The following is a 16,173-nucleotide window of genomic DNA, read 5'->3' on the forward strand; positions in this document are numbered from 1 at the left end:
ACTAAACATGTGAAATTTAAATTTGAATCCAGTTTGTCCATCTGAAGCGCCCTGAGGTTTAATGACTCAAACTTTACTGGCTGTCTTTCCACTTACACTAACTCCTGTAATTCAGTCAGCAGATGTCACCAAAAACATCTCATTTTGACTGGTCTTGCGTCATGGATGCTTTATGACTCCTATCTCGTCTGGTTGAGTAATTCTGTCTTTAAGGTGAAAAGGGGACCTCACACACACACACACACACACACACACACACACACACACACACACACACACACACACACACACACACACACACACACACACACACGTAGAAGCTATCTCGACATAAGCCCTATTCCCGTTTTCCCACGTTTCATTTTAGCTCAGACATGATTTTTCAGAAAACATTCATATCTTCCTACATTGCCATAATCTGACATGTCTTTCAGCCACAATCTTACTCAACACCATCAAACAACTCGGGAGACATATGCTGTTAACTCAGTGTCTTATAATAGGAAAAAGAGAACCAGCGCAGTTGTACTTTTGAAATGGATGACTGGGCTTTTTATACTGACATATGGACACAAAGCTGTGATGACAGTTTGTCTCACAAGTGTCATTTCTCTTCAAACCCAAAGAGAGAAAAGGGAACTGGCGCTGATGGAGAGGACAGATAGCGAGGTGGCAGCTGGATGAAGCTAACACCCTCTGCTGATCTGAAGGCAGCAAGGCGTAGCCGAGTTCCTGCAGTAACATGTGGGGGCGAAGTGCATCCACATTTGCGCGCGCGCACACAGACACACACACAGCCCCTCCTGCACTCATATATTAAGTTAGCTAGTCAGAACTCATTTTGTGTGCTCACCAAAACTTCCCCAATACAAACAGGAAAGACAGATTTAGCTGTCAGAGGAGGCTCCTGAAGTTTGTCACAAAGAAATTCCCACAAATTTCACATGCATTTGTTGCACCTTTGAGATCCCATATCAGGGAGCTTTACTGGCACACGTAATTGATTTCTCTCCTTGCTGTGGGTGAAGTGAAATATAAGTGGGAAGTGGGATTTTTTTTTAAATTTGCATATTCTCTCATTCTTTTCTGGCCCAAAAAATTTAAAATTAAACTATTGTTCACTTTGCTTGAAATCCCCTTCACCCTCTGTCCAACAAAACCACTTTCACATAGAAGCTACACGCACAGAAGACCACGTATGACACATTCGCCACATAGACGACACATATGTGAAGAGACATGTGACTCGTTTTTGTATTTTCTCAAGATGGAGTCAGATTAAATCCTGCGATGATCCCGTTACAAACACCACCGTCTCCCCTCCATCCACGGATGGAGGGCCAAAACTGCCAAAATCAAAGATAATTAACAAAATAATTACAAACGGCGTGAAAACTTCAGTTAGAGGAGACGAGCAAAAGGGCGGCTTTGATGCATTTGTAGGTGTTTTTTTTTTTTTAAGCGAACATCTACATTTGCTTAAAAGTCCTGATGTCATGTTTGCTTCTTTACGCTATGTTTTGATCGTGGCTGATTCTGCATCAACGCACCAGAATCTCTTTAATACATTTAGTGAAATGAGCAAAGGGTTTGCTTTCCAAATGATCCTAAACAATACAAGGAGCTGGATTAGCTCAGACCGTCAGTTCTCTAGCTGTTCCTAACTGCAGACTCTGGTGTAGCTCTGGCATCCATCGTGAAAGAAAATATAGAAATAAATGAGGACATAAACAGGAAGGCGAAAGAAAATATACAGAAATACTTTTAGAAATTATATAAAAAAAAACATTCAGAAGCAAATTAAAATAGAAATATTGGGTTGTGCTGTGCAGTCCCCAAAATAAGAAAGGCCTACATTTATTTTCAACACATTCACCACATTAATTGAGCCATTTACTTACATATGTATTTATTTTAACTTTGGCAGCTTCAGCCAGCCATACATTTCATCATTTTCAGAATCTGTCAACACGTACTGCATGGAACAAAGTGATCAGTCTCTTTTTCCCTCCTGATTTAATGGAACCTAGAAGATTTCATCTGCTGCCACACACATTTTGAGGCCTTTAGCTTGACTTTATACTGAATTTTTATCCACCTTGTTCGATCTCCTTTACCTCTGTCCTCCATACATGTAGTGCAGTTTTGTACTTTCAAGGGTTAAATGTAATGATGGAACCTCTGTCTCACTGTACGGCCTTTTCTGCACAGTGTGAAGGGAACCGGTGCTGTATAAATCAAACAGAAGTGAGAAATGTAATTGAACACTGTGTGTTTTGTGTGACTAAAAGTCTTGTGAAAAACTGTGAAGCAACTTGTGGGGAGCGCTAAATGAGTACAATATCTGGAGTGAGAAGCAGAGTGATGTGTCCTTTGAAGCCGTGAACTACACTCAGAAAACCACAGCTGAGAAAAAAAGAGACATGTGACCTTCGAGATAATAGGATTTTTTTTTTTTCTGCAGTCTTGAATTGCCAAGTGTTTGTCAGAGAAGCTAAAAGTCTTTCGGCGTGGTGCAGCTTGTGTGTGACGAAGGAAGAGCTGTCTTTTATTACTTACATCTTTACACTGATAAAAAACAAAAGCATTTACACAATAAATGTAATAAGTGCTCATATTTTTGGAACATTTGAATTAACATATGGAACTGAGGATTAGAATATACACAGCGGCTACGGCAGGGACCATTAAGTACAAATATATGCATGAAAAAGGAGGTAGAAGTGCTCCTGCATTAACATTTTACAGGCCATCTTTTCAGATGACTACAGTATGACTAAAAACACCCTGAAACCCGTTACACTCGTATAACGTCTCCCTCTCTAACACACACACCCACAGAGACACACACACACACACACACACACACACACACACACACACACACACACACACACACACACACACACACACACAGGCAGAGAGTGATAGCTACTTCATGAATTCATTTCTGACACTACTTATATGAGTTAATCTGCTGTTTTTCTCATGCAGTGCTGGTGTTGTGCCTGCAGTCTACTTCAACTCTAGGCGGTGCTCGCCACGGGCTATGTGGGAAGAAAACTCGTAACGGTCCCGACTGCGGTGGCCACACACGTTACACTCGAGCGGATCGCGGAAGCCGTGGCACCCCATGTGGATGGTGAACATGACATAGTCCAGGAAGATCACCCTGCAGTGGCCACAGGGGTACACGGCCCCGGGCACGGTCTCCCCGTCAGCTCGCATCACTCGCAAAGCCTCAAGAGGCGACAGGGGGATGGGCTGGGTGTGTGGGTGAGGCATGCCGTTCTGGGAATTCAGCCCCCCAAGCAGGTGGCCTAAGCTGTACATGACAGGCTGGGATATCTGGGTGTTGTCATTGTGGTAAGAGTCCATGCCAAGGGGAGGCTGGGAGGCGTGAGGGATTCCCAGGAGCGGCATGGCCATCTTGTGGCCATTGGTGAGGCCCATGGGAGTGATGTCGCCACGGGCTAACGCGATGGGGTAGGGCCTGTGGGAAGGCGGTTGGTCACCATTGGGGCCTGGGTGGATCGGTTGTTGCTGGTGATGGGCGTCTGGCCCCGGGGAGTCCGACGGAGGATCCTTGACATCAGTTCGGTGGACCAGATCCCTGTTAAAGCTCAGGTCCAGGCACACGCCGTTGTCGCCTAGACGACAAGAAAGAGCTCAGCACGAGGAGACTTTGCAAACCTCATCCAGCAGCACGGGCAGAGAAACAACACAGGAAGCAAGAAGCAGTTAAAACAGATGGAAAAGATTTAGACCCTTGCCGGGTTTCTCACTCCGCCGTGCAGTCGAGTGCAAAACGTGCGCGCCGAGGGCGGGAAAAAGCAAAAACCTGGAAAGCGCCAGGTCGACGGGACAAAAGCAGCTTTAAAGCCTGGCAGCATCCCGAGGCAGCAGTTAGGGACAGGGAGGAAGCTTACGACGCAGATGAAGGCCTCTGTAGTGCAGCTGGTGTAATGACAGAGAGACACCTGCTCACGTTTCTCGCCTCGCGCCTTGTTTGCTCTCTGTGGTTACTTCTCTTTTTCCTCCTGTGGTTGTCATATTGAAAGATCTCACTTCATTTGTAAACCTGATGGAGATGTAGGAGGGTTTTTTTTTTTAATTGCCAAAACACTCATGCTTTTTGCGAGCAGCTCGAAGCTCGATTGCGAAACTACAACTCAGTGTTAGTCTTAACCAGAAAGGTGAGAGCAAGCTATTGAAAATCATTGTGCATGTGTGTGTATATATACGCCCATAAAGTTTGGGAAATCACTGTGGCAAGTCAGCCATTTACCGAAACTGATACTTCTGATAATTACCAGCTCAAATTATCTCAGATCGAATCAAAACACAAGCAGTTAGTAATGGAACTCAGAGGTTTCATGTGCATGACACTATTTTATTAACCGTGCAATAATTACCAATACCCACCGATGACACAATTCCTGCAGAGAATTTGGGGCAGTGGGGACCACTCTGTGGTGTGTGCAGGTATGAGGCAGGTGGTCTGCCCTGAAACCCCCTTTGGCGACAGATGAAGGCCAGCATAGACAGACAGACAAACAAGTAGCTCAGACAGACAACTTCAAATTCTGTATTGTGCAGCATAAAAGCGCAGCAAAAGGCAAAATGACAAACGATATGTATAAAAGCTGGAGCCACTAAATATTCCTTAAAGATATAAAAGCACATTTTTAAAGAGAAATCTGAGCGCTTCCATCGGCCTGAGGTGTTTATACCCTTACCTGTAAACTTCTGTGGCATTGAACTCTTCCGCTTGGCTACGTTGCTGGCGAGCCTGTCGAGCAGCAGCGCACGCTCAGTACCCATCTGAGTCCTGGATGTGTGACTGTCCTCTGCTTGGCAGCAGAAGAGCACAGAGAGAGAAAGAGAGAGAGATAAGGAAATGAAGACTCTCTTTTTGATCAGGCAGTGTCATGAGTGCACAGCTGTCCATCAGCCTTTGAAGTCACAGAGTTTTTTTTAAAAAAAGGAAGAAACTCAAAAAGCACAGCAGCTGCGCAGAGGCGCAGTTACACCGGGAGGAACGAGATATTAATTTGAGAGCAGACGCTCCTTTGACCTCACTTCCTGGTTGCTTTTTTACTTCACCAGCACAGGAGAGGAGACCACAGGATGAGGATGTACTTCCTCACCACTACGGCACTATCAGGCATAAACTTACGACATTTGGTGACCACAGAAACAGAGCATTGTCTGTGTGTTGCAACCATGCTGTTGTCCTCTGAGTACATAAAGGCTTTTCTGTTTTTTTATTTGGAGGGAAGGGGGAGGTAAGGTGGTGCGCGTTTGTGTTCCTGCTTGTGTCGGGTGGCTGGGCTGAAGCATTTGCCCTACATTATTTAGCTTCCCCTTTGATGGTAGAGAGATGAGAAGCGGTCTTCTGCACGCTGAGCCTGTACGCCACAGCAGCCATAACCCGTTTAGCTGTAAGTGCGGGGTAGTAGCCATAAGCTTGTTATTTTTAATGGGGCTATAAAAACAGGATCTGTTAAGTGTGCACCTGCACGAGCGTGTGCATTTCTGCACGAGCTGCAGAAATGCATGCGTTCTTCATAACTTTAACACCTATATGTGCATGTGTGAACCGAGTGTCCCTCGGAGACATGTTGGAGTCTTCTTACAAGCGTGGTGGTGAGACAGTGTGTGCGCACCGCTGCTCACCTCTCTCGGCGGGACCTTTGCTCTGAATGTACACATGGCACCTCTCTCGGTGCTCCTCCAGCGAGCTGCGCTGCTTGTAGCTGCGACTGCAATGGTTGCACTTGAAGGGCTTCTCTACTGCGAGGCAGAGGTTTCAGTTAAACACTCAAACACATCAACGGCATGAAGCAAGCATTACTTCGTTAAGTACGCGGTTTCGTACAAAACTGATGATGGTGTGCATATTGGAGGCCGTGCAGGAGAAACACGTGAACTGAAAGTGAATGAGTAAGTTTCCAGAGGTGAATGAGTAAGCTAATCATATGTGATGTGTGTAACCATATGAGAATGCATGGCAAGGTGTTACTGGAAAAGCCATGTAGCCTCAGCAGACCTCAGATTCAAAAGGAGTGAGAAACCAACCAGCATGGTACTGTACGCAGGTGCATACAGTATCAGAGCTTATCAGTGTGAGTGTGTGTGTGTGTGTGTGTGTGTGTGTGTGTGGCTGCCTGGTACCAGAGTGGGTGCGCAGGTGCCCGCTCAGAGCGTCACGTCGCCGGCAGGCGTAGCTGCACATCGGGCATTTGAAAGGCTTCTCCCCGGAGTGCAGTTTGATGTGGCGAAGCAGGTTTCCCTTCTGGGTGAAGGAGGCCCCACACTGAGTGCAGTGGAATGGCCTCTCGCCTGAAAAAACACAGCGTTTGAAACAATCCTGCACGTTCTCACACGACACCGGCTTCTTTAATCACACAACTTATTCTGATTTCGACCACCTGCCGTGAGGCTCCTGTAAGCAAAATAAAAAACCCCACTGTGGTATTCTTACGTTCTTGTTGGGTGGAAATTTTGCAATAGCTCAGATATTTGTTGGCTTCCATTTTTTTTTAACTTTAGTTGTTTTCTTGTTCCTACGATGAATTGCAAAAAAACACAGAATCATTCACCATCTTTAAAAGGGGAAGAAAGTAACGTCCAAACCTAGCAAAGACAGTTCTCACGGACAACTCAGACCGCACAATTGCCAAGCAGATTGTGCATGACTTCCCATGTCAGAAACAAAGCCTCACGGGTGCCAAACGAAGACTAGCACTGCTCGGCTCGGCTCTACTCAGTGAAATGCAGCTCTAATGTTTGTATGTTTTACAACAAAAGTCGCGATTAAATGTCACAGAGACACACGAGCCTTTCAAGTAAGCGAGTACTGCATCAGACGGTGGATCATGGTTGTTACAGGGAGTATGGTCGCCTCAGCGTCTTCACTTCTTAACCATCAGATTTCCTCACATGTAGCGGATTTTCCTCAATTTCTCTCCTCAGCTCGCCCACTGAGGTCTAACAACAACTTGAAATTACAGTTTGTTCCACGCCCCCGCCCAAGGACACGAGGTGATCGAGCTTTTCGAGGCCACAGCAGGCGACCTGTGGAACGCTCTGCTTCACCTCTGAGGTTTTCCGATTCTGTCATCTCTTTTAAAAGTCAGCTAAAGTCACTTGAGCATTTAAGCAACGTGCTTGCCCCAGCTAAGGACATTTGTGCCTTTGAATCCGTGTACTGCTCTAGACTCTGTTTTATTGGGGCAGCTGTGTGTGTTCTTAATCTATCTTCTTTTATCTGTGGGTAAAAAGTGCCATATAAATAAGTATAGCTTGCTTTCATGTTTAAGTACCTTATCTACTCCATCATAACCGTAACCCCAACGCTATTTTTTTTTTGCTAGAATATTCTTCTGACTAAGATTTGAGAGTTTCAGAAGCCTAAAATCACATAATCTCACAGCACAGGATTATAATAATTGTCTGCGATGACTTAAAGCTAAACTCTGCTTTGTTAGTCAGACTGATGGAAGACGAGACAAAAATAATCTTCGTGACTCATTTTGAAGACATTTAAAATGTAGCAACATGAGAATTTCTGACCTTCTTTCACGTTTTTGATATTTTTTGTGCGCCGCCGATAACTCGATATATCAGTTCTATGGATAAGCTGACAGAGTAATCCCATGAGTGGGATGAGTATTATTTTCCATACTATAACTCGGCTCTGAGCACGCTGGTTAGGTCATCACTTCAGAAAATCTGTCATTCATTTCAGGATTTTAGGGCAGAACGATAACTGCAGCTGCAGTCTGATGTGCTGACCTATCTGCTGCTGCGATCAAATCACACAGTTAGTGCATGTGTGGAATATATGAACAACAATAGAGGCTATTTCACAATCTGTCAGTTAGCACACGATTGTGTGTTCCTAATCGCTTTGACAGAGTCAATAAAAGGAGACCTCAGGGCCATCAACAGCGCGGCGATTGCACAACTGCGATCTTTGAGGTCAGCGTCCCTCTGCTTACCCGTGTGGCTGCGCTTGTGCACCAGCAGTACGTTAATGCTGATGCAGGACAAGCCGCAGATGTCGCAGCTGAGCTTGCCTGTCGGTTGGATGCGAGGCGGCCCGGCTCCAGGTGCGTAAGCGCCTTCCGCGTTGGCGGCAGACGCCGCTGCGCTGGCGTCGGGGAGGGCCGCGCTGTCGTAACGCGAGTAGTCCACCAGCGACAGGTCCTGCGGCTCACTCAGGCCATCTCCCTCTTCATCCCCTTCCATGTCCCTCTCCTCATCATTCTCTTCCTCTGTCCTCTCCTCATCAAAACCTTCCTCCATCCCGTCCTCACTGCCTCCCTCTGCTTCCTCTTTAGGCACAATCTCTTGGTCTTTTTCAGCCTTGAGAAGCTGCTCGTTATCTTCCATCTCCTCAGCCTCGGACTTTATCACACCTGAGCAAAGTGGAAGCAGGAGACAACCAAAATATGCATTTGGAGAGACATTTCGCAGGAATGTGTAGAGCATTTTCCAACAAAGGAGCTAGATAAGCTGTGAGCAGAATGTGGAACACAGTCACGTCTTTACTTCCACGTTTGTATTTAAGGTCGATAGCAAGATATTAGTACTAGCACATCTCCAAAGTGTGGGTAGCCTAATTTGGGCCGATGCATAGTGTCACAGAGAGATTCAGAAGATGTGTGCTTGAGATAAGGCAAAGGCATTTCCTCTACACAGCGGCTAGAACCAGGGCAGGAGAGAGAGAGAGTGAGTGAGCCGGCGCCTCAGACAGACAACACTAATTCCTCATCTGCCTTTGAAGAGTCATTTCAGACTGACTGTTCATCACGTTGGTCACAAAGGCTTAAAAGCATCCAAATTTAAGGGTTAAAAGGTGTTAAAGTGCACCTAAAGTCCTCTCAGTGTCCCCTCAGCCAGCCAAGCACCAATTACATCACCTATACAAGCAAGATTTTCCCGCTTTTGGTTTTTTTTTCTGGTTTCTAAACCACACGCTCAGCTCAAACTACTTCTCCATGCAGGATTTAGCAATTTCATTTATTAACACCACATCTGCCTACACGCAGAGTCCTAAGGCCCAATGTACAGGACCTCTCACCTAGCCTCTTGCAAGCGTTAACCAGCCCCCCAGCTTATTCAGTTCCATCCAAAAACCACACTGTGGTCTTGGCGGTGACTGATGATGAGCTGAAGAGCAGCGCCTTGTATTGTGGAAAGCGCTCAGAGGTGCTATGGAAACTTTGCACACACAGAGCTCCGAGAGGCCCGATATAGAGTCCAGTGTCTCAAAGCAGTGAACCGCAGGCTGCGCATTAGACGCAGAGCAGGGCTTTAGGAAGTGCACCCAGTGGGGTAGATAGATGGGTGGCAGTCAGAAATAAAGAGGAGAGCTGTCTGTAACACCATGTTCTTTTTTTTTTTAAGTGAGAAATTAGAGAGTTAGGGCTGAATGACAAAGTCAAAACAATTCAACATTAAAAATATCGTGTGAAACAGAGTTGTCACAGTTTCTGCCCGCTTGATGACAAGAAGAGAGCTTTTAAAATGCAGCTTTTATCGCAGAAGCACGAACGTGCAGTGAGAACTAAAACCAGACCATATCTACCACACGCTGGAGACAGCCTCTCATACCTACATACAGTGTGTGTTCAGTCAGTTTTAATCAAAGAGTCTCTACATGAAAGATTAAAACTAAATTTAATTCTGTATTATCTGTCATCGGGCTCCTAGTAGAAATTTACAAGAAGAACAAGTTTTGAGTAATGATGCAGAAACTGAAGGAGCTTTTCTGGTCACTCTGCTGTGACCAGAAAAAAGAAAGAGAGAAGAGACTGCAGAGTGTGGACACGACACTGGCTGAGAAAATGGAGACAGAGTCCCTGCTGGTTCTCATCAGTGTTCCTGTGACCAAAGTTCACCATGTACAAGGAGTTAAAAAGGTCTGATTTTAGACGTCTCAGACTGAGTTTAATGACACCAAATGCTGGAGATGAGGACAGATTTAGGCTTCTGTGAAATGACTTCATCTACTTCCAGACTCAGAGTGCAAACCTTTGGTTTTTGGTGCAGCCCTCAAGTTTTCCTGTAACACTGTGATGCAGCAGGAACAGGACTCGGACCCAGGGACGTTTCTGTGCAGTTTCATCATATATGTTGTAGACATCATCGCAGACTAATAAGTCCTACCATGTCTAACACACTGAGGTGTTGGTCAATATAACCGACTTTGCTGTGAATGTTGTTTTGATGTTACAGCTAAATAGACAAAGCAAAGGCTCGATGCCTCTCTTTCACAGGTGTTCTGCTGAATCTGTTTTTACTTCTTGCATCACTGCTTTCTTTGGGGCCTAAACCTGCCCAATAAAAACAGACCCAGTAGTCTCGTAAGAACAGGTCTGATGGGCCAGGCCAAGCTTTGGGTCAGTTATAACAGGAAGGGTCTCTGGAGGGCTCCTGTCATACTGGGCTGTCTGAACCATCCACACCACAGGCAGATTGAGCTTTTGCTCGAAGGTTTCATCATCTCTTTGTCTCCTTTTCTGCATTCTGACTGCATTTTAGGAAGAATCCAGGATGGATGTTTCCATTTCATCCAATTACTTTTCTGGTTGGTGTCATATTAACTGCTGCCCAATAGGAACAGAAAGACTTCGGACACTCATCAACGCTCATTTATTGACCGGAGCTCTGGGAGAACACGCAAACTCCACATAGCTACGGCCTCACAAGTCTGAACCCACTGTTCTTGTGAGGTGATGGTGCTAACCACTGAGGCATCATGCACCCATATACCATTGGTGTCAAGAAATGTCACCTCACTAACTGGTGAAAAACAACGTTTCCGAACATAAACCACCATCCACTGATCAGATACAGTATGAATGCATATTTGCAGGCCTCGCTCTCTTACTTTCTATATTGGCACGCGGTCAATGAAACTTTAATCAGCTAGATGACCTATCAAATCAATCAAGCACCTCTTCGTCACGTGCAACCTTGATGTAGTTCATGTCAAACCCTGGAAAATGAGAGACATGCAAATACCAGACACAGCTTGTTGCCGAGCTCTTCTCACAATGATTTGGTCCACAGAAAGCCCTCAGCTAGTACACAACAATATTTATTTGGCTTTATAGTATTCAGATAAGCATTTATGCATAAATTTGACAGCTACCGGCACGAACACTAGCTAATTAAACCCAGAAACTTCTGATGTAAAAAGCAAAATAACAAATCTGCTTTTTTTGTGCAAGTTTTTGCAGAGACGAGCGTCACAACTGAAAGGTCGCGTGGGAAGTTTCATTTAAAACACAGTTAAAGATCTTTGCTGTTTCACCTGTTACACACATTCCAGTCACCTGCCACGAAACTGGCTGCGCATAAAAATGAAACTCGTCTTCACGTTTCCATCATTTTACGAGCGGGTTTGATAAAACATTTTGCGCTTGCAGCTGCGCTCCTCTTGTGAGCTCAGCGAAGCAGCAGTTCCCTGTCTTTCACTCCAAATGCCTGCTGGTTTGCTGATTCAAACGACAAAATTAAGCTGCAAATTATGCCGTTTGTTGCTTTCGGCGATAGCTAGCCTGTTAGCTCGCAGGTGCAGTGGAGGTGCATGGCCACAGCTACAAATAGGTGGATAAAAAAATGATCAGGAACATAAAATAAGATACGGCCTGATTAGGATTTGCAAAGGGCCGGATTTAGCTCGATTTGGCCAAATGCTCTGGTTACAGGTGACCTTTCACATTTTAATCCCCCTCCTCTACTTTTTCTGCCACTCTAAATGGTTTCCTGTATTTCCTGTCCTCAACCAGTATAATCTATTTCATTGTATGAAAGTATTGTAGCACCATTCCTCAATTTTTTTCCTGAAACAGGCAAAAAACCCAACAAAAGACGTGTAAAGAACAGCTGTAGCACCAATGCCACACACACACACACACACATACATATATATATATATTTGTGTGTGTCTGTGTGTGTGTTTGAGAGTGTGAGTGTGTGTGTGGGTACACATACGTGGATCTGCGACACCTTCAGCGGACTGAATTCCATTTTCACTAAATGAGCTGTCCTCCTTCTCTTCTTCCTCCTCCTGCGACTTCACATCTGCAACATCTGAGAAAGTAACATGTTGAGTGGATGTGTTAAAACTGAGCGACGCTTTTCTTCTTAATTAAAAAAGTGTTTTCCGTAGCAACAAATGAACATTAAAACTCCTGATTAACAGTAAATATGCAGGAAGTCTCGCTCATGACCCCGACTCTATGACCTGCTTTCAGCTGCAGCGTGCACAAATCCCTCCACGTACGTGGTGGAGTTTTTAGGCACGACTTCAGCCAGGATGGTGGCCGCTGTGGAGGAATGCGTGCATCCTCATCATCGAAACTTTCACATTAAAGACAAGGAATGCCTATACTCACCCATCCCGTCTGCCTCTGAGGATGTGAATTCAGGATGCTTTTCTGTGCTCATGATGAAGGAAAACGTTCTGTGAGGGGGGGGGATTTACAGTATTCGGTTAATGAGTCTAACCAGATTCTCCCCTTTGGCGCTTTAAAACCAGGTCTGCCAATAAAGATAGAGAAAAGGCGGGTTTGTTTCTTACATTCATTGTGTCACATTTTATCTGACCGTTTGTGAGACAATTTTAACTTTTTCAGATGCTCTCGATGCTAATAAAAGAGCCCCCCCAACCTCCCCTTTACTATTTCTACAAGGCCTGTGAAGAAATAGAAGCAAGACTTGCATCTCTTTGTTCCTGTTGGTTGGACAGTGTAAAAAAAAGAAGAGTGGGTAAAAAAGCCCACGGTTGATTGCTCGACCCTGTCTCTACATTTAGCCTTATGAGAAAGAGATGATGTTCACTGCTCATGTATTTCCTGCTGGGTTTGTACACAGGAGCAGGCGTAAAAGAGCACACACAGACACTCCAGCACAGTTTCAAAATTATTTAAGAAAAATCCAGACGTGCACTTTTTAAAGAAGCCCCCTGTCAGTTTCCACCGAGTTAACAAAGTATTTCATTATATTTTATATTGTTTCAACTATTTATTCGCATCAGCTCTAATAAATAATAAAAACCACACCGTTGATAGGGTTTTCATGATTAACTGAAGCTCTTGCGTTAAAATACATCAATAGGAAACTTTCTCACATGGTCAAAATGAAATTGAGAAGCACATGTCTACATTGCTGCTGTTAATTCCAGGAGACGTCTTTGGTTTTGTTTTTTGCTGGAAGTTAACAGTAAGTCTGAGGAGTAATGATGAGAATAAGATCTTACCTGCTTCTTGCTCAGCACCACAGAGGAGAAGTGCACTCACAGGAGGAGATTCCACACTCCGCCGCTGGACTTTCTCTGAATATGGAATATAAGCAACGTCACAGCCGTGAATTCCTTAAAGGAACAGGAACGCATTTTCAGCAAGGTGGAGCAACAAAGACCAGAGCGCGTGAATCCAGCAGAGCAGCACCGACGGCGAGACTCAGAACAAGTCTGATGATGTTTAAATCTTCAAACATTCCTTCTCTGAACCTAAACACGCGCAGCCAACAACATTTATGAGCGAAACAAAGAACCGATTCGGGCTTTGATGTTACTCCAGGGCGTCCACATGGCTCCAGACTTGGCTTTTAAGGAGATCTAACTCCATCTTGTGGCCAGATGTGAAAGCTACTTCAAAGTCCAACTCGTCTGAAGCTGACACTTCATTTACTTTTCTTTCTTTTTGAATTCCCCTCATTTCAGGTGAATAAACAGCTGATATCTGCCCTTTATGGTCCGTACCTGCAGAAGTCAGACACTGGCTGTGGAAAATCTTACATCATGGCTCTGTATCTGTATGCTGCAGCTGCTGAGTGTCCCTCTCTTTATTCCCATCTCTGACGCAGAGTTGGAAGAGAATTAGGAAAAAAGCTTTTAAATACTTGTATCCCAATATTGTCTACAGATGAGCTTTAACAGTCGGGCTTGTTATTATAGGAGAGTTTAAGCAGTCTTCAAAGTGCATATGCAGTATCACTGAAATCAGTACCTATTTTATGATGCAGCATATGATCTGAGCACAGCATTCACTTGTTTACAGTGAGTGAAGTTATATTTGTGTGATTTTTTATGCCTATAGTTGTTAAATCATCTACCATCCCCCTCACGGGAAAAACAAGCGACTCTAACGCGTGTAAATAAAGGCAAATAAAAGCTCATGCTCTCTCCTGCTGATAAAAATAAGTTAAAAAAATCCCTGAACACATGCGCAGCAGATCTCCAGGTGCATGTTTAGTTTGAATGCACTTGTTGCTTGAATGAGCAGCAGTTCTCTAAAACCGCCGTTCGAGTCATACTTAGGTTTTTCTTTAAAGGGGACGAGTGACGCAAACTGAGACAAAAACATGGGGGACAAAAGCGCGTGCGTGTGTGTGCGTGCGCGTGTGTTTATGTGTCAGAGAGGCGGGGGGGATACTGACGTATTTTCAGTGTTACGTCAACATTTTCACCGGATCCAGCTTTGACCACAACCTGTGGAGGTCTTGTGGTGCAGGAGGATGAAGTGACCCTCACATATTTGTATCAGATTAAGTTTTTGGTTTCACCTTTAAAATTTACAAAATTTCAAGTGTGAGGTGAAATTTTAAGGGAGGAACAAATAATTCAGCTGAAACACCTTAAAAGCTGCCAAAAACTATTTAATATAATCAAAACTTTTAAGTCTTGTGACATTTGAATGTTTTATGTTCATCCCTAAGGCGGGTCTGTTACAAAAGATTATCCACTATCTAACTCCACAGACGCCTAATTAGTAACACGCAGTAATGAAGGAGGTTGGAGCGACCGTATGAGCAAAGCTGGTTTTCAGTGACGGGAGGACGTACCAGCATGTCGTGCCTTTAAAGATCCGAACGTAGTCTGAAAACTGAGGCTGAAAGAGGGTCACTGATGAAAATGTTTGTCTTTCACTGCCTTATTTATATACTTCTTATTTATTTAAATGTGATGTTTTTAATGCGTCAGATGTGCCACAATTGTACGTTTTACTATTATCTGTGCATAACGAAGGGTCTCCACACAGTTTTTCCACAGTGTGCTTCAAAATCACAGGACCTATCACAGCCTCGGTGTTCTGGAGAGAGAAAAACATCTTTCTCATTTTAGTGAGGAACAACTGTTTCTGATTTCTCTTAGATCACATATCCTAAAAGCACAGGGTCGGGCTAAGGACTTCTACACTCACAGGTTTAAATATTTGATTGCAAAGAGCTCTGCTGGCAAAGACAGTATGCTTCAAATCAACATTTAAACAGCTTTTAGCTTCCTGTGGTCGTCCCTCCTCTTTGTAAAACTTGTGGACATGACTCAAACCTAAAGCAGTTTAATGTAGGTGAGAGAAAACGCACAGTTCTCCTTCCAGTTCTGCTCGTTTTCAGCTCCTTTCTCTCATTCTCCTTTAATAAGACAGCTTATTGGTTTCATCCTGCACCTTTGTGCAGTAAATATTCACTTCACTGAATCAACTTTGACTGCTTAAGCTTCATATTAGCACCAGACAAACAGAAATACCATATATCCTTATTTCTTTCACTGAAAGCACATAATAAAGGAAAGGTCAGCTTTCTCCTTTTATTTCTCCTTATGTGGCTTTAAAGTTGTGAAGATCTGCCAGGTTGTTCCATTTCGTAATTAAATCTATACCTTTCAGCTTTTATAGCCAATACTTTTGGAATTTGAGTATTGCACGTGGTCTCTTTTTGATATTGAAAATATTCCAGGTGGCAAAGATTCTGCTTTTTTTGGGGGGAAATCTTATGACATATGTTAGAAGCTGTTCATGTGCTTTTCATTTGTGAACTTCAACAGATCACAGCTTATTGTTAGAATAAACAGCAAGATAAAAAAAATGTGATTTCCACGAGGATATAAACTTTAACTTTTTTGTTGGGGGGGGGCTTTGTTGTTCTTCTGCTTTTGTCTGCACCGTTTCTTTCAGGTTGTTTTGTTTTACACTGTTGAAAGATTCCCATCCATCGTTTCCCGTCTACGTCTGCCCTCCTTTTCCTGTCATCTCTGGCAAAATAATATTTGTTTAAAACGAGCCTAAAATACTGGAAGAAGAATTTACATGTTCCGCTTGTCTGCCGGTCTGTTGCACTGCTTTTCAAGTTACAACAAAAACACAGCTCACA

The 16,173-nt window shown here is 44.1% G+C and overlaps 1 protein-coding gene across 3 annotated transcripts in view; it reads right to left on the minus strand.

The window, feature by feature from the left end:
* Positions 1–1,892: 1,892 nt before the first annotated feature.
* The window catches only part of LOC120734590 (zinc finger protein Aiolos-like), a 36,320-nt gene continuing 22,039 nt past the window's right edge, over positions 1,893–16,173 (minus strand). The window contains exons 3-10 of one of the 3 annotated variants that reach the window (XM_040033467.1): positions 13,280–13,354; positions 12,417–12,561; positions 12,013–12,111; positions 8,007–8,426; positions 6,178–6,345; positions 5,680–5,796; positions 4,740–4,850; positions 1,893–3,650 (exon numbers count right to left, since the gene is read on the minus strand). In XM_040033467.1, the coding sequence (XP_039889401.1) occupies positions 3,016–3,650; positions 4,740–4,850; positions 5,680–5,796; positions 6,178–6,345; positions 8,007–8,426; positions 12,013–12,111; positions 12,417–12,468 (1,602 nt within the window). In that variant the 5' untranslated portion in view covers positions 12,469–12,561; positions 13,280–13,354 and the 3' untranslated portion in view covers positions 1,893–3,015. Of the gene's footprint in view, positions 3,651–4,739; positions 4,851–5,679; positions 5,797–6,177; positions 6,346–8,006; positions 8,427–12,012; positions 12,112–12,416; positions 12,562–13,279; positions 14,567–16,173 lie in introns of those variants that run through there. The other 2 variants (XM_040033468.1, XM_040033466.1) reach the window with 2 other exon arrangements.

The sequence above is a fragment of the Simochromis diagramma genome, unplaced genomic scaffold (assembly GCF_900408965.1).
Source record: "Simochromis diagramma unplaced genomic scaffold, fSimDia1.1 OVJJ01000571.1, whole genome shotgun sequence".
Classification (NCBI taxonomy): domain Eukaryota; kingdom Metazoa; phylum Chordata; class Actinopteri; order Cichliformes; family Cichlidae; genus Simochromis; species Simochromis diagramma.